The 21,535-nt window shown below is 51.5% G+C and overlaps 2 protein-coding genes across 4 annotated transcripts in view; one reads left to right on the top strand and one right to left on the bottom strand.

Moving 5' to 3' along the window:
• Positions 1-1,207: 1,207 nt before the first annotated feature.
• NLE1 (notchless homolog 1) lies at positions 1,208-9,296 on the bottom strand (the record flags this gene model as incomplete). The annotated part of the gene is made up of 13 exons (XM_082860362.1): positions 1,208-1,277; positions 1,463-1,533; positions 1,639-1,798; positions 3,305-3,507; positions 4,590-4,636; positions 4,786-4,921; positions 5,400-5,592; positions 5,946-6,043; positions 6,218-6,294; positions 7,122-7,222; positions 7,804-8,021; positions 8,999-9,142; positions 9,279-9,296. 13 exons carry the CDS (start codon positions 9,294-9,296, stop codon positions 1,208-1,210), a joined length of 1,536 nt encoding a protein of 511 aa, XP_082716488.1.
• A 4,428-nt stretch (positions 9,297-13,724) lies between these two features.
• UNC45B (unc-45 myosin chaperone B) overlaps positions 13,725-21,535 on the top strand; it is a gene marked incomplete at both ends in the record, with an annotated part of 29,211 nt that continues 21,400 nt past the window's right edge. For all 3 annotated transcript variants that reach the window (XM_082861263.1, XM_082861262.1, XM_082861261.1), the window contains 6 exons: positions 13,725-13,892; positions 14,479-14,515; positions 15,720-15,895; positions 17,398-17,487; positions 19,949-20,116; positions 20,703-20,871. In XM_082861263.1, the coding sequence (XP_082717389.1) occupies positions 13,725-13,892; positions 14,479-14,515; positions 15,720-15,895; positions 17,398-17,487; positions 19,949-20,116; positions 20,703-20,871 (808 nt within the window). The remainder of the gene's footprint in view (positions 13,893-14,478; positions 14,516-15,719; positions 15,896-17,397; positions 17,488-19,948; positions 20,117-20,702; positions 20,872-21,535) is intronic.

The raw sequence follows: 21,535 nt of genomic DNA, 5'->3' as shown, positions 1-21,535 counted from the left end.
CCTTCACTATGTGAGTCTTCACGGGGCAGAGAACCATCCTCCCCATTACACCACCCCCACTTCCTCCAGAGCTCCCACCACTGCACGGCCTGTTAGAGGGAACCCTCCGGGACAGCCGCTGCCTTCCTCTCTGTGCTGCGAGAGCCCAGCAGGGCTGTCTGAGGCCGAGGAAAGCACCCCAGAGCAGCACTGACCAGCACAAGTCCTTGTGATGGTCAAAGTGTCCTCTATCTGTGCTGTCCAAATCAGTAAGTAGCCCTGAGCTAGTGTGACAACTGCATTTCTAACTGGACCGAATTTTAGTTAATGCAAACATCTTCATGTGGCTGGTGCCAGCAGAATGGACAACACAGCCTTACATCATCCTCTGGCCACTAACATACTGGCTTCAGCCCATCTCCCCAGCCTCAGCTGGCCTCTCCCTCGTAGGCACGGTGGGAAGAGGGGAAAGGCGACTTCCTGATCAGCATGGTTTTGGTGCAGCCCAGAGGGAGGGGCTAGACAAGCTGACTTAGCATAGTCCTCAGTAAAGCCCTGAGAACCTGGGACAAGAAATCATAACCCAAACACACAAACTATAAGTTATTTATTTGGTCACAGAATCTGGGGTCTGACCCTAAATAGACGGCATTTAGGAAAGGAGGCAGGGGCAGCAGTAAGGGCCAGTCATCGCTCGGCCTCCCCTGTGCTGGCATCAGCGAGCTACCAAGTGATGGCCAAGGGCTGAGCTCAGTGAGAACCTCCCACGACCTTCGACCTCCTGCTCTGGGGAGGGACGCTACTGGGGTCTGTCCAAGGACGGCAGGCCACGCTCATTCTCAAGGTCATCACCCCGGCCTTTGGTCTCCATCAGGGCAGACAGCTGGCAGAGGCTGAGTCCAGGTGGGGATCCTTGGGATTTCTCATCTCCTCCATCTGTGGAGAGAGGGACGGAACAGGATGGGGATGCCACCTCGGGAAAGGGAGGCACCATACAATCCCAGAAGCCCACTAAGGGGAGAGCTTGTGGTCCCCCCTCGGTCTACTCCCCCTGCCCCGGCTACTGTCCCTGCTCCAGCCACCCGAACTTAGGCCAGGCGCCCACCACTGCCTCGGCCAGGACCTCATCCAGGGGCCTGGCCCCTGCGATGCCCACCAAGGCTGTCCAATGACAAACAGTGGCAATCCTTTACAAGTACACAACCCTCAGGTTCCAAAGTGTATTCACCTATCTTTGATCCTCCTGTCTCCTGGTAAGTCCCAGGAGACAGGTGAACCAAGCTCTCCACGACTGCACACTGAAAGGCAGAACAAGGATTTGACCTAGGTCACAGGACTCTAAAATCCAGTGTGCTAAGAACTACCGCCTCACGCTGGAGGCTACTGTCTCGGGACAGTGTGGGCACCTGGAGAGCCCTTGGAACTCTACACCACAGGGGACGGTCACAAAGGGCAGGAGAGCCGCCACCTCCCCCAAACTCACATCCGGAGGCATTTGTCCTTTCCACCACTTGCCACTCTCTGGCCATCTGGACTCCAGTCGACAGCGTATACCTGAAGGGAGTAGGGGGAGGGGGACGGTGGCACAGTGAGGAGGGTGGGGAGGAGGGCCAGGCTTCAATTCCCTCTCAACCACTTGCCCATGAGGGTCAGCCGCACCTCATCCGCATGGCCTGGCAGGTCTGTGGCCAGCTTCTGGGCCTTCACATCCCACACCTTCAGTGTGCTGTCACTGCTGCCACTGACCAAGAGCCGGCTGTCGGCCGACCATGCAATCTGGTACACGGCAGCCACATGGCCACGCAGGGAGGCCAGGTACCTGGGCCAGGGGAAGGAAGATGAGGATGGATATGAGATCTTCAAACACGCCTGAAGGGTCCTCTATGCCCACAGCGGTGGTTCTCAACCTTGGCTGTGTGTCAGGTTTACTTGGGAACTTTTACAAAATCTCACTGTCTGGTCCCCACCCCAGACCAATTTAATCTTTATCGGTCATTACGATGCTGTAAAACTTCTCCAAATGAGTTGTTTCTAGAATGCTTCTTGCCAGGCCTCCATACCTGCTCAATTTTGCAAGCCTCAGAATCCAATGCAGCCGTCTGCTTAGCCCATCTGCACGACACCACCCTCCCCCAACCACCATGACAGGTGCCTGCTGACAGGTGGCATGGAGAAACAGTGGGCCAGGACCACCTGGAACCTGGTCGGGACAGACTGGCTGTATCTGCTGGTGCAAGTCGTTGGGCCTCTCTGAGACTCAGTTTCCTTATCTTAAAAAGAAACCAGGGATTCCCTGGCGGCGCAGTGGTTAAGAATCCACCTGCCAATGCAGGGGACACAAGTTTGAGCCCTGGTCCGGGAAGATCCCACATGCTGCGGAGCAACTAAGCTCGTGCACCACAACTACTGAGACTGCGCTCTACAGCCTGCGAGCCACAACTACTGAAGCCCGCGCGCCTAGAGCCCATGCTCCACAACACGAGAAGCCCGCGCACCGCAACCAAGAGTAGCCCCCACTCGCCACAACTAGAGAAAGCCCACATGCAGCAACGAAGACCCAACGCAGCCAAAAAAAAAAAAAAAAAAGAAACAAAAGAAACTGAATGATCTATTTCACAGGGCTGTGTTTTGAAAATACACGGAGACTGACACATAGGTGCCCCTTCGGCCTCAACAAGGGTTTCCTTGCTCCTTTTTCTCGCCCATGCCTCTGCCTCTCCTCCTAACTAACTGCAAGGGCACTGTGCCTCGTCATAGCAGTGCTTCTCAGACTTGAAAGGTGACCTTAAAATGCAGGTTATCTGATCCCCAAGGTCTGGGATGGGGCCCAAGGTTCTGCATTTCCATCAAGCTCCCAGGTGATGCACTGGCTCACTTTGAGGAGGGCCAGATAAAGACTGGACCACAAACCTACACTTGTGTTGCATCCCCAGCCCTTGGCCAGCTTTTTTTTTTTTTTGCCATGCTGTGCGGCTTCCAGGATCTTAGCTCCCCGACCAGGGATCGCATCCCTGGCAGTGAGAGCACAGACTCCTAACCACTGGACCGCCAGGCAATTCCCTTGGCCAGCTTTAACATCATTTCTCTCCCTAGATATGAAAGAAACTAGCATTTTCAGCGCCCACTTAGTGATGGTGCTAAACAGACCACTTCATTTAATCCTTGTAACAAAGCAGAGAGGTAGGGGGTCTGCACATTCAGAAGAGGAAACAAGAGGCTCAGAAAACCCAAACACTTGCCAGGGCCACACAGCTAGGAAGTGGCAGAGCCAAGCTCCTTCCGGAGGAAGAGCGTCGCTCCTCCCCTCCCCACGCCCGCCACTCACTTGCCCGTCCTGCCATCCCACAGCTTGATAGACTTGTCAAAGGAGGCGCTGGCGATGACGCGTGAGTCCGCGGAGAAGAGCACCTGGTTGATGAGGGCCTGGTGCCCCGTCATCCGTGCCAGGGGCTTCTTGTTCTCCGCTGGGGACCACAGGAACAGGGTGAAGTCATCTGAGCCAGACACCAGCCTCTCTGGGCCCCGGCCCTGGGGAGGCACAAAGCGCACATGGTCTCAGAGAGGACAGCCCGACCTCGGCAGCGAACACACCACTGACTGCTCAATACCAGCACGGAGTCCAGGACTGGAGAAAGGAGGCTGGTTACTCCCCCCAAAGGGAGACTTCATGAACACGGGACAGGACCATTTCTATGACGTATAATTACAAGAAGAAGCAAGGTACAGAGTGGTGTGTTAAAAAGGGGAAGGAGGGCTTCCCTGGTGGCGCAGTGGTTGAGAGTCCGCCTGCCGATGCAGGGGACACGGGTTCGTGCCCCAGTCCGGGAAGATCCCACATGCCATGGAGCGGCTGGGCCCGTGAGCCATGGCCGCTGAGCCTGCGCGTCCGGAGCCTGTGCTGCGCAACGGCAGAGGCCACAACAGTGAGAGGCCCGCGTACCGCAAAAAAAAAAAAAAAAAAAAAAAGGGAAGGATTTTACATGTGGGCTTGTATACGCGTGTGTATCTGTACTGTGTGTAGTGTACACATATATGTGTATGTGTATACATGACGTCTCTGGCAGGAGACACAAGACACTGGTAGCACTGGATGCTTCCAGAAGGCACGGATGAAGGTGCAACAGAGATGAGAGACTTTCCACCATCTAAAATGGTCCCTACTGCTTTGTGTTCTCTGCATTTAAAAAAATTTCTTTTATTCTTTTGGCCATGCCGTGCAGCATGCAGGATCTTAGTTCCCGACCAGGGATCGAATCCCGGGCCCTTGGCAGTGAGAGCGCCGAGTCCTAACCACTGGACCACCAGGGAATTCTCCTTTTTGTTTTCCTTGAACCTTAGACCATGTGAATGTGTTACTGAAACTAAATAAAATAAAAAAGAGAGGTACCTGAGGATTGCAAATAAACAGATAAGCAAACAAAACAAAATGAAATAAAATGATCCCCAGCACATTATGGTTTTTAGGATTGTAAACTAGGATTATCAGAACAACTTTCCGGAAAAGGTACGTTCTGAGCTGGGGCTAGAAGGGAGAAGGGCCTGAGTGTCTGCAGTGTTTTGTGGACGAGGAGAAGAAGCGCATAGAGCTGGCGGTGCTGGCAGATACTCACCCGCACGAGGCTGTAGCGGCTCAGAGCTCTCTCCTTTAACTCCTGCACTGTGTCCAGGTATCGAAGGAGAGAAGGAACAAGGCTGATGAGAAAATCCAACACAAAGTGCAAGTACCCGCCCCCCCAGCCTAGGTCCGCCTCTCGCATGTTAAGCTTGAGAATTGGCTCCTCCCCCCCCCACCTTCCGCTCACTCACAGGACCCTCGGAGGTCTTGGGCATTAACTGAGGCCTCGGCTGGGTCAAAGGCCCCCGTGCGCAGGGCGTAGTCGGTGCTGAGGGCCATGGTGTTCACCCAGTGGCCATGGCCTTGCAGAGTCCGGCACAGCACACCCTAGGGCGAAGGGAGACAGGTCAGACACACACAGAGCAGTCTCCACCCCTGGGAACATGCACCCCCAGATCAGCCCCAGAAGATGGGCACTGTGGGACTCAGAAGCAGGGCCCTCATTCACTGTGATCTGAATCAAATCACCCCTCTGGGCTCAAGTCTCTCCTCATTTGTAAAATAAGGGTACCAGCCCAGAGCACTGTTTCTGGAAATATGTTTCACAGAAGGGAAATGTCACAAAAAAGGGCTCTAGTCAAATAAGTTTGGGATACGGCAGGTTCGATAAACCTAAATAGGCTTCCTACAGCAGGAAATTTCGAGCCTGGCCATGCTAAGGGGTCCTGGAACCTCCACTATAATGCAGCACCAAACCATAGGACCCCCGTTCCCGAAGCACTTCCCCAACCACCCAGGAAACAGTGGTCAACCTCCCTGGCCCAAGATTTCCCCAGGCTGGTTTCGGGCCTCTCCCAGCTCTTACATCATGAGCCCTCCAGACTTTGATGGTGCGGTCCTGGGAGGCGGAGTAGAGAAGCCCGTCCCCTCCCCACCGGAGACAGGTGACTGACTGTGTGTGCCCAGTGAGGATGCGCTCACAGCGGCCCGCAGCCGTGTCCCAGACCCGCACGCTGCCGTCCTTGGAGCTGCTGGCCACGTAGCGGCACTCGGGGTTGCTGGAAAGAAAGGGGGACATGCCCTCACTTCTGACCTGGCAACGCCTGTCTTCCAACACTGCCTCCCGATCCCCAGCACGAAGACCAGGGATAATGTCTCGACAGCTTCCTGACCCCAAGATCTGGCTGCGCTGCAAGGTGGCTCTCAGGCCCCGTGATGAGCACCACCGCCCTCCCCCCGCCCCGCCGCGCAACACAGGTGCAGAAGACCTTCCCCACTGCCTGCCACGCTGTCACTGCCAGTCGGACTGCCTACCCTGTCCCCTCACATAAGACTCCTCTGCACCAAGCAGGGGAGGGCTACGGCTTTGAAGCCCTGGCTCCTCAATCACCCAGCTCTCAGTGTCACTCACGCATGGAGGGGCTCCCAGCTCAGGGCTGTGATCCACTTGCTGTGGCCGGCAAGGGTCCTGCCCACTTGCTTCCCTGTGCTTGGGTCCCACAGGAGAATCTGAAGGACAGCAGCTCATCGAAAATAACCCTCCCCACCCTTCCCCTGGTCCCACCAAGGGTCCCCCGCCCATCGCCCCTGCTCACCCCTCCCCGAAGACCCCAGAACCTGATTCTGACCCATCTCGCAGGAAGGGAGCCCCAGAATCCCTGCCTAATTACCCTGACCATCTACCTGGCCATTCTTGCAGCCTGAAGCCAGCTTCTTGCCGTCTGGGGACCAGGATATGCTAAGGACCCAGTGTCTGTGTCCTAAGAAAGCAGTGGGGGAGAAAGGGGGACCACACCTTTCTTTATCCCTGTTGCCTAGCAACGCCTGGCATCCTGCAGAAACTCCTTAGCTAGCTGCTGAATAATTGAACGATCGAACAGAAGAGATGAGGCTTCCTAGGCAAAGGGAGAATCCTTCCCAAGTGCTAGGGCCGTGCATCGCCGCACAGATAACACTGCCACTTTCTAGTAGTTCCTTATGTGCTACGTAATATAAAGTTCTTCCACACACATCAGTCCTACAATTCTTATGATAGCTCTAGAGTATGGGGCAAAGCAAGAAGTATCACCCCATTCTCCAGATGAGAAAACTAAAGCTTAGAAAGGAAGCAAGGCCTACCTACAAGATCACCCAGCTAGTGTGAGGTCCCCAGGCCAGCAGCATCAGCAATGCCTGGGAACTTGAAACGCAAATTTCAGGTCACACCCCAGACCTAAGGAGACAAAATTCTGGGGGTGGGACCCAGAAATCTATATTTTAACAAGCCCTCCAGGTGATTCTGATGCACGTTCTAGTTTGAGAACCACTATGGCAGAGACTGGATTTAAGCCTGGTTCTCCTTGCTACCAGGCAGTTAGCCCCTGCCCACAACCCCACGCTGCCTCTTCCGTCCAGTCTCTGCTTGTTTGTAAGTGGCTGGCAGGGCTCAAGGGTAAGGTCTCTACCTAGGAACAGGCAGCCACTAGCTGGATGTCAAGGGGCTGGAATGTGCTCTGGGCCTCCTCTCCTCCTCAGGAACTAAAGAGCTGAGTGAATCAGCCACCCGCCACTGCGTTAAAACCCCCTAGGTGGGTAACTGGGTACTGACCCTGGCATGTGAAATGTGGTGTCTCAGTGCTGATATCCCAGAAGCGCACAGTAGTGTCTCCAGAGCCACTGGCCAGGTACCTGGGGAAGAAGAGAGGCCACCTGACCTCTGCAGTGAGGACAAGGGGTGGGGCACACCGGAAACACTGCACATGTACATTCCTGCTGCCTAGTAAATCATCTTCTGGGAACAGAATCTGGGACTGGAATTTTCTCTTATGAGAAGGACAAATATAACACGGATGCCATCTGGGAGAAGACCCCAGGAAGCCATTTCTCTCCTTGTCCTTCCTAAATGGAATGGCCACAGTCAAAACCAGATTTAAAGCTTCTTACTATCCTCATAGGATTGTGAGAAGCAAATAAACCCTATGTCTCAGGTGAACAACTAACTCAGAGAGAGGTTAAATGACTTGACCAGGTCACATGGCTAGGAAGGGACAGAGGTGAGCTTGCAGCTCAGATCTCCTGAGGTCAAGTCCAGGAAGGGCTCTTCCAAGGCAGGTATCCTTGACCTTCGGGGACCAAGCTCCACCGGGGAAGTCCCTTACTTGCAACCTGAGCCCAAAGCTTGGGTCTATGGTGGGCAGCCGGAGGCCCCATTGAGCATAACTTGGGGGTCCCCCCACCCCCGCCAGCAGCTGCACCCACACTCTCCTCCATGACTCTGCAGCTGTCCTTACTTTCCTGTAGGGCTGAAAGCCACAGAAATGACTGCCTCGCTGTGACCCTCCAAGAAGCTGGTGCAGCGGGTCACAGCACGAACCCTGAAGATAGCCTGTGGCTGGTAGACGATGTCAAGGACCTTCTCTGTCTCCACCGCCTGTGACTCCAGTGTCCTCCCCAGAGACGAGATGATCTCGGCATCATGGACATAGAAAGCCAGTGGCAGGGGATCCTCCTGGAGGACAACAGAAAAGAGAACCCCCCCATCAAAGGATGGGCAAGGCCATCTCCACCAGGGACCCCCACCCTCTGTGAGCTGTGGGCAGGCAACGCTTCCTACTTTTCAAGCCACACTGCTTGGGTTACCCCCATCATTCCCCATTCAGCAAGACCGTTTTAATCCTTGAAGAGCGACTGCAAGACACACACCACTTCAAAATGCTGTATCTGAATCTCACAACCACCCTGGGAAGGAGGCATTAATATTGATAGATGAAAAAAACTGAGGCTCAGAGCAACTAAGTGATTAACGCAACGTCCTATTGCTAATGCCTAATTCAGGTTCTTCAGAAAGAAAACTAAAGTCCAGGATTAGGGTTAGTATATAGCATTATGCAGCGTTTTCTAAACCACCAGACCATGCTGCATAATGTGTAAGAAGCATCCAAAAAGCTGACTGAAAAAGGTAGACCCTCTGCTTCACCCCAGAGTCTGGTGTAGTAAGTCTTGGGTGGGGTCCAGGTATTGCATTTTTAAACAGCCTCCCACCCCTCAATAGAGGGCAGCATTCTGATAAACACCGGCTTAGGAGAGCATGAGTTTTGAATCTGACACTTGGCTTCCAACTCCCAATCTACCACCTACTGCGCAGTGCCAGACAAATAACTGAATGGTCTCAGGCAGCACTGTAAAATGGAGATATTAATGACAATGGGAATATAATGAGGAGCTGTGACAAGGAATCACTGTTACGATGCACCCAATGCGTTCAAAACGCGGTCTCTCTCCGCGGGTGAACTCCCGATGGTGGGCGCGTAAAGCGCTCTCACACTGATCACATCTTCCGACCCTCCCCAAGGCAGACGGCACCGCCGGGTTGTTATCACCCCTGTGGGAGAGTAGTGGGGATGTACCTGAGACCTTCGGTCTCCTGATTCCCTGCGTCCCCGACCAGGGCAGCGCCGCCCGCCCTCCGCCGGGCCCGCCGCTCACCTGGGCCAGCAGCGCGTTGCACACGAGCTGCAGCTTGTCCGGGGTGATGTCCACGGGCACGTCGAATGGGGAGCCCAGCAGCTGCCCGCCCTCATCCTGGAACTGCACTAGCAGTCGCTGCACGTCGCGCGTCGCCGCCTCGTCCTGTGTGGACAAGCGCGGCGGGCGTCATGCACGCCGCCCGGACCGAAGGGCCCTAACTTCCGCCTCCCTCCGGCCTCGGGGACCCCGGCCCGAGCGCCCAGCCGCGGCGCCCCCGCCCCCAGTCTGGCCCACCCACCGCCACCACCGCCGCCATCCTGTGACCCCACGTGGAAGGGAAAACTCCGGCGGGACGGAGCGCCGCCCCCGTGGTCCTGCGGTGCTGCAATCCGCCACATCGCCCTCTGGTGTTGAGGAGGGGAAGTGTCGCTCCGCGCCTGGCTTCAAATAAATGGATCAAATAAATTAATCATACTTGATGCGAGGCTTCCCTGCTGGCGCAGTGGTTGAGAGTCCGCTGGCGACACGGGTTCGTGCGCCGGTCCAGGAAGATCCCGCATGTCGCGGAGCGGTTGGGCTCGTGAGCCATGGCCGCTGAGCCTGTGCGTCCGGAGCCTGTGCTCCGCAACGGGAGAGACCACAAGAGTGAGAGGCCCGCGTACCGCAAAAAAACAAAAAACAAACAAAAAAAACAACTTGATGCGTACAGAAGCAAAAAATTCCTACAGTTTTCAACAGTGTAGAGCAATAACAATAATGATAATGATAACGATAGCAATGTATCAGGCATTGTTCTAAGTGCTTTACATATGTAACTCATTTAATTCTCACAACTCTTTTCACCCCATGTTACAGATGAGGAACTAAAGCAGAGTCGGACCAGGAGCGCTCTTACCGGACACCGGGGATCTTCCTGTCAGTTCCTCTCTCTCTCTCTCTCTCTCTCTCTCTCTTTCTCGCTCTCTCTCCCCCCTGCATCCAGGGAGTCTCAAGCTCTGCCAATGCTGCCTCATGAACCTATCTAGAATCTGTTCTCTCCATCTCCACTGCCACACTCTGCTCTGAGTCAACCGTGGTCCCTACAATAGCCTCTTCACTTTCCTCCCTGTCTCTACCCTGCCTCCTCCTGTGCGTTCTCCACACAGCAACCAGAGTGACGTTTCAAACCAAAACTCTGGTCTGTTACTTTCTGTCCTAAAACCCTACAATGGCTCCCATTACAGGCAGGAAAAAATCAGACTCCTTATAATGGTGCACTCAGCCTTACCTCTCCAGCCACTCCTCTCACTTTAAGATCAAATCTTTCTGGCTATTTCTTAGTTCTTCCAAGTGCTTTTGCCCATGCTGTTTTCTGGAACTGGTACAGACCTGTGCACACACACACCCCAATTCATATGTTGAAGCCCTAACCCCCAGTGTGACTGTATTTGGAGATAGACTCTATGAGGATGTAATAAAGGTTACGTGAGGTCATAAAGATGGCATCCAAATTTGATAGGACTGGTGTCCTTATAAGAAGAAGAGGAGAAACAACAGCTCTCGCGTGCTCTCCCTCCGCTGCCCCACACCTCTCTTTGCTCTCACACAGAGAGCAGGCTGTGTGAATACACCGCAGAAGGTGGCTGTCTACAAGCCAGGAAGTGAAGTTTCACCAGAAACCAACCCTAATGATGGCACCTTGAGGCTTCTAGCCTCCAGCACTGTGAGAATAAAAATTTTTTGTTGTTTAAGCCACCAAGTTGTGGTATTTGCTATGGCAGCCTGAGCTGATGAATACAGACAGGAACAGTTCCTCATTCTTCAGGTCTTGCTTTAAATATCCATTCAATCATTTAACAAAGGTCTCTGTCAGACACTGTTCTAGGAGCTCTATGTACAGTAATTCATTCAATCATTTACTCAGGGAAACCTCTGAAACAATGTCATGTTTCCTGATTTCGAAACACCTTGGTATTCTTCAGAAATCACAGATTCATGGAAGTCTTTCATCCATTCATTCAACAAATATTATTGAGCACCTATTACATACCATGCACTGTTGCAGACCCTTGGGATATGTAAGTGAACAAAATAGACACAAATCCTTACCCCCATGAATGTTCTCTGCTTCCATAATCATTCACAGTTTCTGGCACATAGCAAATGCTTAAGAAATGCTTGTGGGGGGCTTCCCTGGTAGCGCAGTGGTTGAGACTCCGCCTGCCGATGCAGGGGACACGGGTTCGTGCCCCAGTCTGGGAGGATCCCACATACCGCGGAGGGGCTGGGCCTGTGAGCCATGGCCGCTGAGCTTGCGCGTCCAGAGCCTGTGCTCCACAACAGGAGAGGCCACAGCGGTGAGAGGCCCGCGTACCACAAAAAAAAAAAAACAACAACTTGTGGAATGAATTACTGAATCAGGATTTGAATCTAGGGTCCCTTGGATCTCTCTCTGCCAATGGCAGGATCCTTTACCATATTATGTCACTGCTACAGAGAGCCGCCCACAAAGGGACCCGGGGTTGGGGACACCATGAAGGCAGGGAATTCACCCATCCATTCATTCGTTTATTCAGTCAACAAACATATATCAGGGCTGGATCTTGTGTCCAGCAGAGCAGTAGAACTTGTCCAAAGTCACAGAGCTGTGTTTTCAAGGTCACAGAGCTAAGAGCAGAATCTAGTGTGAGTGATCCCACCTATGCTTTTTTTCCTGCAGTATCTTTCTCAGTTTGAAAGTATAGGGGAGAAGTTGACAGAATGGTAGGAAGTGAAGCAAAGCATCAGCACAAAGACTTCATTCATTCATCCATTTAGGAACATGCATTGGGCACTCATTCTTCCAGGCTCTGTGCCAGGGGAAAACAAACTGCATGAGATGCTATCCTTGCCCTCTGGGAGGGTGCCCACAGCCCAGGCTCAGAGACACAGAAATGCGGGAGAATTCTAAATCCAAGTAGGGACAACCTCATAAATTTCTCTTAGGAACCCTCAGTTGGATGAGGAGAAACAATTCCTGCCCCAGGGGAGACCCTTTCTGGTGATGAATACATTGTTGTTCTTTTTTTAATTAAAATGTTAACATTGAGGTATAGTTGATTTACAATATTACATAAGTTTCAGGTGCACAACATAGTGATTCACAGTTTTGGGTTTTTGTTTTTGTTTTGTTTTTTGGCCGCGTGGTGCAACATGCAGGACCTTAGTTCCCCGAACAAGGATCAAGCCCATGCCCCCTGCAGTGGGAGCATGGAGTCTTAACCACTGGACTGCCAGGGAAGTCCCTGATTCACAGTTTTTAGTGAATACATAGCTTTTGTCCCAGGAAGACCCCCTTCTGCTGAGGGGGACTCCGCAAGTCCCAGTCAGTTAGGGGGCACAGTTCTTGGTTTCAGGGAATTCCCAGGTTGCCCCAGCTCTTGCTGTGGGAGAAGATTTTAGTCTGGTGGGGGATGAACAGAGCCCGTCCTCTGGGAGCTCCCAGTCTGATGGGAGACAGAGGCTGAATATAGCCACTCCATACAGACGGGGAGGAACCACAGAAGATGTGCAGAGTGGAACAAAGAAACAATCCACTTCCACCAAAGTGAGATAGCAAGTCCATGGGTCTTTCTGTAAAGCAAGGACATTTTCAACAGATGGAAGGGGTAGGGGAGTTGTGGCCAAGGGGAAGAGGGGAAGGAACATTTCTCCTTCTTCTTCCCTCCTCCCTCCAGAAGGGCATTTCTGGATGTCTCCAGTTGGTCTGGGACCTGGGCAGCTGCTCTGTGTGTCCAAGTCTGCCAGCCCCTCAGCTGTCACTCTGCTCCCAAAATAGCAGTGGTGGGGGGGAGGGGAGAGGAGGTTGTTTATCTGAGATGGAGGTGGGTAAGCGGCATTAGAGCCATGCCGAGGGAGGGAGGGTGTGCTGGGGGGGTTCCCGTCCCTCTGGATCTTTCTCTCACTCTTTGGGGTATGAGTGCCTGTGCCCCCAGGACTGCCCCTGAGTGGGGTGCTGGGGCAGAGGTTAGTCAGAACCTCCACGTGGTAATGACTGTCCAGTCTGGGGAGGGGGAGGGCCCTGAGTATCAGTGACAGACTCCAGGGGCACCTGCCCCTGTGGCCAAATATGGTCTGGAGCCACTAGCAGGGTTGATAAAGTTTCCTGGGTGGGGGCTAGGAGGGGCAGACTGACGCTGGCTGGGGGTTCACACGCACCAGAGCAGCACCCCGGGGAGGACAGACCAAGAACACTGTCCTTGTGAGAAAGTGAGCTGGCCTGGAGGGTTCCTTGGACTGGGGAGGGAGAAGGGGGACCCAGAAATTTTAAGGCCTGCAGTGAGAATTCAGGCCCTTGGTGTGTCTAGCTGGGAGGGAGAGAGAGGGGGGAACAGGGATTTTTTTTTAAATTTTATATTGGAGTAGAGTTGGTTAACAATGTTGCCTTAGCTTCAGGTGTACAGCAAAGTGATTCAGTTCTGCATATACATGTATCTATTCTTTTTCAGATTCTTTTCCCATTTAGGTTGTTACATAATACTGAGCAGAGTTCCCTAGGAACAGGGTCTCTGAGACCCCTCTCAACTCGGGCCACACTCTGAGCAAATGCTGTGATGTCCTTCTGGGCAAAGGATTCGCGGGTGCTCCGGGTGGGTCTGTTGCAGGCAGCATCCTCACCTCCCATCCTGGTCGATGGGGCACCTGGTGCTCCAGACCTCAGGCCAGGAGCCCAGCCCCGGGTCTGGAGGGAGGGGACGGCCAGACAGAGCTCATCCTGTCCCCACAGATGGCCGAGGCAGAAGCAGTGCAGCTGAAGGAGGAGGGCAACCGGCATTTCCAGCGCCAGGACTACAAGGCCGCAGCAAAGAGCTATAGCCAAGCCCTGAAGCTGACCAAGGATAAGGCCCTCCTGGCCACGCTCTATCGGAACCGGGCAGCCTGTGGCCTGAAAACGGTCTGGGATGAAGAGGGGCAGGGAGCTGAGGGCCAGGGCTAGGATGCAGGGGTATGGAGGCAGCCCCCTCATCCTGACGGGCACGCCTATCAACCCAGCCCTCTCACTGGACCCCTCAGGTTGGGGAAGGGTGCCTCCCACTGCTTTCTGGTACCCATTGCCTGACCCAGTCCTCTGGGAGACAGAAATTCATCCATGGAGATAGTTCTCATCCCGCGGGAAGCAGCCTCATGGGAAGTGGCATCATGACAGGGGCCTTTCATAGGTTATTTCGTGGCATTTCAACCGCAGACCATGAGGTTGCTGCTGCTTCCATGCCCATATCGCAGATAACAAACTCAAGACTCAGAGGAGGGCTCAGTAACTTCCCCAAGATCTCCAGGTAGTTAGTAGCAGAGCTGGGTTCAAACCCGAGTTTGCCTGATGCCAAAGCTCGTCCGCTATTCCATACCCAGTGAGGGGCGCTCCCCTGGCCTCTGACAGTGGCAGCTGCCAGCGAGCCCTCTCTCCTCGCCTCGGGGACCCTCCCTGGCTGTCACTGTGTCGGGCCCACATTAACCAAGTTTCCTCCTTCCCCGTTTCTCAGGAGAGCTATGTTCAGGCGGCTTCAGATGCCTCGAGAGGTGAGCCCCCCTCACTCGGGCCTTGCCCTCCTTCCCTCCCCTTCTGCATCCCTGTTTAGTCTAAGATGCTCTCGACACTCGCAGGGATGACCGATTGTATAAACGCCATCCTGGGCATTGTAGGTGGGGCTTCAGATGTACCATCCTTATGTGAAAGGAGAGCTCCAGAAAAGCCATCCCTAAGTCACGTTTTTACATGTTAAATATGCTGGGGCAGCTTCTTTGCTTAGAAGGTTGCTTCCAGAAATCCTTTTGTCACGGTAAGGACACAGCCAGTTTGTTGGAAGTTTGGATATGTTCATATGGGATGGCGGGGGGAGAGGGCTGGTTCCCATAACCAGGGCATCAGCCTGGTCCACTCTGTGGGGACCGGGCTTCCTGAGGGGAAGACGGAGGCATTATTTCATTCCACAGACACTAGGAGGAATAAACATACGTCAACGCTGGCCATGGAGTGCCTCAACTTCTGAGAGAACTTAGGCTTAAGAGCATGATCAAAATGGGAACACTTCTCCTGGCTGCATTTTTAGGGCTATAATATGCAGAATGAAGAGGATTCTCCTCTGCATAGGTCCGTGTTGGGGTTTGATTTGGTCACTTTTTTTAAGGAGAAACAGAGATAGTCTGGAGTGAGTTCAGAAGGGAGGGACCCAGCTGGAAAGGGGAATGGAAACACGTCCTGTGAAGAGCAGGGAAGTGGCAATATTTAGCTCAGAGAAGGAACTCCCAGGTAGGACAGGGAGCTGCCTTCAAATACCTAAAAGGCTGTCACAAGGAAGAAGGATTGGATTTCATCTCACGTGTTCCAGGGCTAGACTCAAGACAAAAGGGCAAAGTTACAGGAAGATATGTTTCAGGTGGGAGGAGGGAAGGGCTCTCCGAAGGAGCTGTCTGCCTTGAGAAGGAAGGAGCTCCCGGACTGCTGGAGGTATGCAAGCACCAGCTGGATGAGCCTTTGGCAGGGATCACTGAGCCGAGACTGGAGAGTCAGGAATTAGACAAGATGACCCTTAAGCTCCCTTCCAACCCTGAGACTGTAATTCTTACCGCCTCCCTAACAAAGGGGAGGCTTGGACCAGATAGTCTACATGGATGCATACTCTCCAAGGAAGGCACAGAAGCCCTGCAGTTGGGGGCAGCGGTGGGGGAGGGGAAGGTGGTCTGTAGCCCGGCCCCCTGAGGCCTTGCCTGTCCCCCTTGCTAGCCATCGACATCAACTCCTTGGACATCAAGGCTCTGTATCGGCGATGCCAGGCACTGGAGCACCTGGGGAAGTTGGCCCAGGCCTTCAAGGATGTGCAATGCTGTGCCACCCTGGAGCCACGGAACCAAAACTTCCAGGAGACGCTGAGGAGGCTCAACACCAGCATCCAGGAGAAGGTGAGCCAGACCCCTGCGCATAAGCCTTGGCTGCCTCTCCCCATTCCTAGTAGGGACCAGTTAGAGGAGTGGGACATCAGGCAGGGCTGGCCTACCTCCACATCCTTGGATGAGTGATCAGAGATGCTGTGATGCTTGTTCGAGGGTGCAAGCCAGCCAGGACTAGAACATCAATCTTTTAAATTCCAGATGGAAGCTTTTTAAAAAACTGCAACTCAGTATGTCTGCACCATGATCTTCCTCTCTGGGGGGACAAAGGCAGCCAGGAGAAACCTAGGACCTGGGGGAAGGGCATTGCTGGGGAATGGAGGACAGTAAGGAACCAGTAGGAACAGGGAATCTTTTCTAGGAAAGTGGAGTGGGGTCGGGAGAACTTGGACCAGAGATGAGGAATCCTGCACCCTAATACTGGCTTAGCTACCGATTTTCTGAGGGACCCCTTGGGGTGTTGCTTTCCCCACTGTAAGAGCGGGAAGGCAACTGATCACGCAGCTCCTTGCTCCAAGACACAGTAACTTCTTTGTGCCTGGGGCAGTCCCATGGTGGGACCATGTCGTACTGTCCAGAGTGCAGACTCAAAGGCTGAGAAAATACAGACTAAGGAGTGATGGAAATAGGTGGCACTGTAGACCAGCAGAAAAAATCAGTGGGAGGTGCAGACGGAGCTGGCAAGATGGGGGATGATGGATCTGTTAGGTCGCTTTATGAAAGCTTCAGAGCACTGGGGTTGGGAGAGTGAGGGATGAGACATTCAAAAATAACGGTTTTAATTTGCTTGAAAAGGTACTTAGAAACGGCTTCAGGTTTCCGATCCTGGAGATATATTTCTGTTTTAGCCTGTATATATTTTTTAAATTTTATTTTATTTATTTATTTTTGGCTGCGTTGGGTCTTTGTTGCTGCACGCGGGCTTTCTCTTGTTGTGGCGAGCAGGGGCTACTCTTCATTGCAGTGCGCGGGCTTCTCACTGCGGTGGCTTCTCTTGTTGCAGAGCATGGGCTCTAGGTGCATGGGCTTCAGCAGTTGTGGCTCACGGGCTCTAGAGCGCAGGCTCAGTAGTTGTGGTGCACAGGCTTAGTTGATCCGTGCCATGTGGGATCTTCCCGGACCAGGGCTTGACCCCCGTGTCCCCTGCATTGGCAGGCGGATTCTCAACCATTGCACCACCAGGGAAGCCCTTTAGCCCATATTAAAATGTCTAATAGCTAATTGTTTACTAGACTTCAAAACTGGGGTGATGATCCTTTGCCTTCCAAGACTTGTGAAGACCAAATGAGATGGCGAATATAACCAGACCGTCAGCTTTGTGGGGCAAGGACTTGACTTTGTTCTCCATTCTATACAGTGTCTGACTCGTAGTAGTTGTTCAGTAAATGTTTGTTGAATGAATGAATGATGGAGGGAGACAGGAAGCTATTAATTGAGATGAACTTTATGTGGAGCCAACTGGAATGACGGGGACCCCTGCCTGCTTTCTTCCCCACTCCCTCCTCTCTCCTCAGCTCCGTGTGCAGTTCTCCACAGACTCGAGGGTACAGAAGATGTTTGAGATTCTCCTGGATGGAAACAGTAAAGCTGATAAGCTGGAGAAGGTGGGTGCTGGGCCGGCAGCGGGTGGTCTTGGGACCTGCCAGGTAACTGCGCTTCCACTACAGACTCTGCTCCTGTGTCTGGGCGGTAATGTCGCCGACAGGTTGCAGGCCAGGGAGGAGGCTCCTTGGAGGAACTAAACAAAATTGATTTTGATATTTTAAAACATTGCATTAAATACAAATTTATTAAATGCATTGCATTTACAAATTTATTAAACTTATTTACATATTACATACAAATTAATTAAATTTATTAAATGCATTGCATTTATCTTGATTACAGAGGTTTTTGGTGCCCCGTAAATTTTGCACCCAAGGTGTCTTTCTTGCCTCACCCTACTTTTGGCCCTGAGAAACAATGACACATTAAAATAATGTTTTATTCCATTTCAAATCATTGCAACAAGTTATTCTGAAATATGAAAATCTTTATTCAGAATACCATCCTCTTAGCCAAATTTGCTGCATTTTTAAAATGTTCCTAGGGACTTCCCTAGTGGTCCAGTAGTTAAGACTGTGCTCCCAATGCAAGGTGCCCGGGTTCAATCCCTGGACAGGGAACTAGATCCCACATGCGTGCCACAACTAAAAGAGTTCGCATGCCACAACTAAGGAGCCCATGTGCCTCAACTAAGACCCGGTGCAACCAAATAAATTAATTAAATAAATAAATTTTAAAAAATAAAATGTTTCTAGTCCTTCAGAGGAAAAAAAAAAAGAATATCTGAATATGTATAAGAACTTGGGAGACAACGCCTGGGGAATTTTTGTTAGTTTAATGGTCAATAAGTCCATATAGTATGCAGCTATCTTTTATAGCAAACTCTTATGAGGACTTAAGTTGTTATAGATGAAAGTAGTTCGAAAAGTACAAAGTCCTTGACTGACAGAGCGATGATGGTTCAGCTCATGCTTGCCTGGGATTCTCTAATCAGCCTCCCTACCTATTTGTCTACCTCCTCCTTTTCCTGCCTCATGAGTTCTTTGCCCAACCCCAGGGTCTCAGGGCCTGTTCAAGGCCTCCTCTCCAGATCTGGGGCCTTTTAAGGAATTTCGATCCTCAGTTGGTTGCCTGTGGTTAAGGAGGGCTGACTGTACTATGCCATTTTATATAAGGGACTTGAGCATACGTGGATTTTGTTATCCATGGGGGTCCTGGAAAAAATCCCCTGCGGATACTGAGGGATGACTGTATATATATCCTCAAGGAGGAAGGCTTTAGGGTAGGAAGACGCTTGAAAACCCAGCTCAACTGTCTATTTTTACAGATAGGAATCTGGGGCCCAGAGAGGTGCTATGACTTGCCCAAGGTCACACAGCTAGCATGTGGCAGAATCAGCACTCAAACCCAGGGCTTTCAAATCCCATCTTGTGCTCTCTCTGCCCACAACCTTCAACCTTCCTGAGAACCCCCTGCAACTTCAGATCTCCCTAAACAGATAAACGAACAAACAATGCCAAAACCATATTCGAAGAACATTTGTTTGTTTTTTTTTTTTCAGTACGCGGGCCTCTCACTGCTGTGGCCTCTCGCAGCATGTGGGATCCTCCTGGGCTGGGGCATGAACCCGTGTCCCCTGCATTGGCAGGCGGACTCTCAACCACTGCGCCACTAGGGAAGCCCCGAAGAACATTTTTCATGGAAAAATAATTTCCCATGTGAAATCACTTCACTTCTGTTAGAAGATAAACTGAGACATATAAAAATTCTAAGAATTTATTTGAGCAAAATCTGTTTGAATTGGGCAGCGCGAAAACAGAAGTGGTTGGGGTACTCCACCGACAGGAGCTAGGAAAAAGACGTTTATAGAAAACAGGTGGAAGCAAAACAAGGGAATTATTTGACTGGCTATAGTTGAAGTAGTTGCATTATTTGGGAAAGGCTCGTTAGCTGTTTGTGACTGGTCATCCTTAAGGTTCGATTTCTTAAACTTGAGGCAATACAGGGTTAGGTTTTGCTTTGTTTTGTGTTTTTTTAAATTGAATTATAGTTGATTTGCAATGTTGTGTTAATTTCTGCTGTACAGACAAGTGTGGTTTGGGTTTGCTTACTTAGTTGCTTAGGCATTGAAGCCACCTCCTTGTTTAATTAATTTAACATTTCCCTACCTTTTTAAAGTCCTTATCCACAAGCATATATACACAGGTTTATTTCACCATAAGTGCAATCAGAGTGAACCTGTGATTCCGTTTCTGCTTACCAATGTTTTTTCCAAGCTTCTTCTGAGTCTTTTCATTTATGACTTTAATGGCTGCAATATATTTCATCCAGTTGGTCTTTATTGCAAGTTACTCTGTTTCTTGTTTTGAATTATATTCTTGGGCTATGTTCCCACGAGTAGGATTATAGGGCAAAAGAATATAAAGATGTTTTGAAGACCTAGTCCTTGCACCAGCCCCTGCACTTGGCTCATGGCCAAGGCCTTCCCTCATGACCTTCATTGTTTCCTCCCTCCTTCAGGCAGCCAACAACCTCATTGTTCTCAGCCGTGAGGAAGCAGGGGCCGAGAGGATCTTCCAGAACAACGGTGTGGCCCTGTTGCGGCAGCTTTTGGACACTAAGAGGCCTGAGCTGATGTTGGCTGCAGTACGGACCCTGTCGGGCATGTGTAGTGGCCACCGAGCTAGGGTGAGGGCAGGGCCAGGGTTCATGGCACGGAGGGCTGCTGGTCTGAGGACCTGGCATTGACCTGTGGGCAGGGCGTGGCTGGCATGGATAGACCCTGATACAACGTCTAAAGTGTCTCCCCTCAACCTTGGTGGTATGGCCCCAGATTCAACAGAGATTGATCCTCTTATTTTTTCTTTGAGCTGGGAATGGGTCTGACTAAACAAAGATAAGTTTCTTGAAAGTGGTTTATGCGGAAGAGCTGAATGCAAAGGTTATGATAGTTTACAGTTTTTCATATTAACTCTTCAAAACCCAGTGTGCATTTTACCTCACAAGCACATCTCAATGTGAACTCGCTGCATTACACATGTTCAATGCCTCCCCTGTGGCGAGTGGCTACTGTATTGGATGGAGCAGCTCTACACCTCTGGAAAGGGGCATGGCTTGTGTCAAGGGCCTTCCCAGGCCACAGGTCCCATGAGGCATTGGCTGCCTGATCTTCTGTCCCTCCTGCACGGGGCAGCTATCACCCACTCCCTAACCTGCATGGCAGCTGGAAGGGGAGGGCAGACAGCTGACTGTGCTCCTTGCTGGGGGCGTCTAGGCCACAGCGATTCTCCACGCAGTCCGGATAGACCGAATCTGCAGCCTCATGGCCGTGGAGAATGAAGAGCTGCCTCTGACCGTCTGCAACCTGCTCCAGGCCATCATCGACGCTCTGTCTGGGGAGGACAAGCGAGAGCATCGAGGGAAGGAAGAGGCCCTGGTTCTGGGTAGGAAACAGTTTTCAGCCTTGGTTCAAGGGGGTGGAGGCAAGGAAGTGTCAGTTACCACCTTAGACTGGGCATTCCATGCATGTGGAGGTGGCCTGGTTATATTTTTACATTTATTTTCTGATGATAAAAGTAACAGAGGCACAGCCGCATAATTTACAACAGCTAAAAGGTGGAAGCATCCCAAGTGTCTATCGATGGATGAATGGAGAAACAAAATGTGGTGTCCATCTATACAGTGGAGTATTGTTTGGCCTTAAAAAGGCAGGAAATTCTGACACATGCTACAACATGGAGAAACCTCGAGGTGAAATAAGCCAGTCACAACAAGACAAATACTGTATGATTCCATGTATATGTGATTTCGAAACCAGTCAAACTCATAGAAACGGAAAGTAGAATGATGGTTACCAGGGGCGGGGGAGGAGGAAATAAGGAATTGTTTGATGGGATAGAGTTTCAGTTTTGCAAGGTGAAAAAAAGTTCTGTGGATGGATTGTGGTGCTGGTTGCACAACGGTGTTTATGTGCTTAATGCCACTGAACTGCATACTTTAAAACGGTTAAAATGGTAAATTTTATTTTATGCATGTTTTACAACAATTTTTGTAAGTAACAGGGGCTTATGGAGAAATGTGGAAAATTTTAGAAATATGTAAAGATGA

Source organism: Leucopleurus acutus (assembly GCF_964270905.1).
Source record: "Leucopleurus acutus genome assembly, chromosome: 19".
Classification (NCBI taxonomy): Eukaryota; Metazoa; Chordata; class Mammalia; order Artiodactyla; family Delphinidae; genus Leucopleurus; species Leucopleurus acutus.
This window is presented reverse-complemented; position numbering and strand designations above follow the sequence as displayed.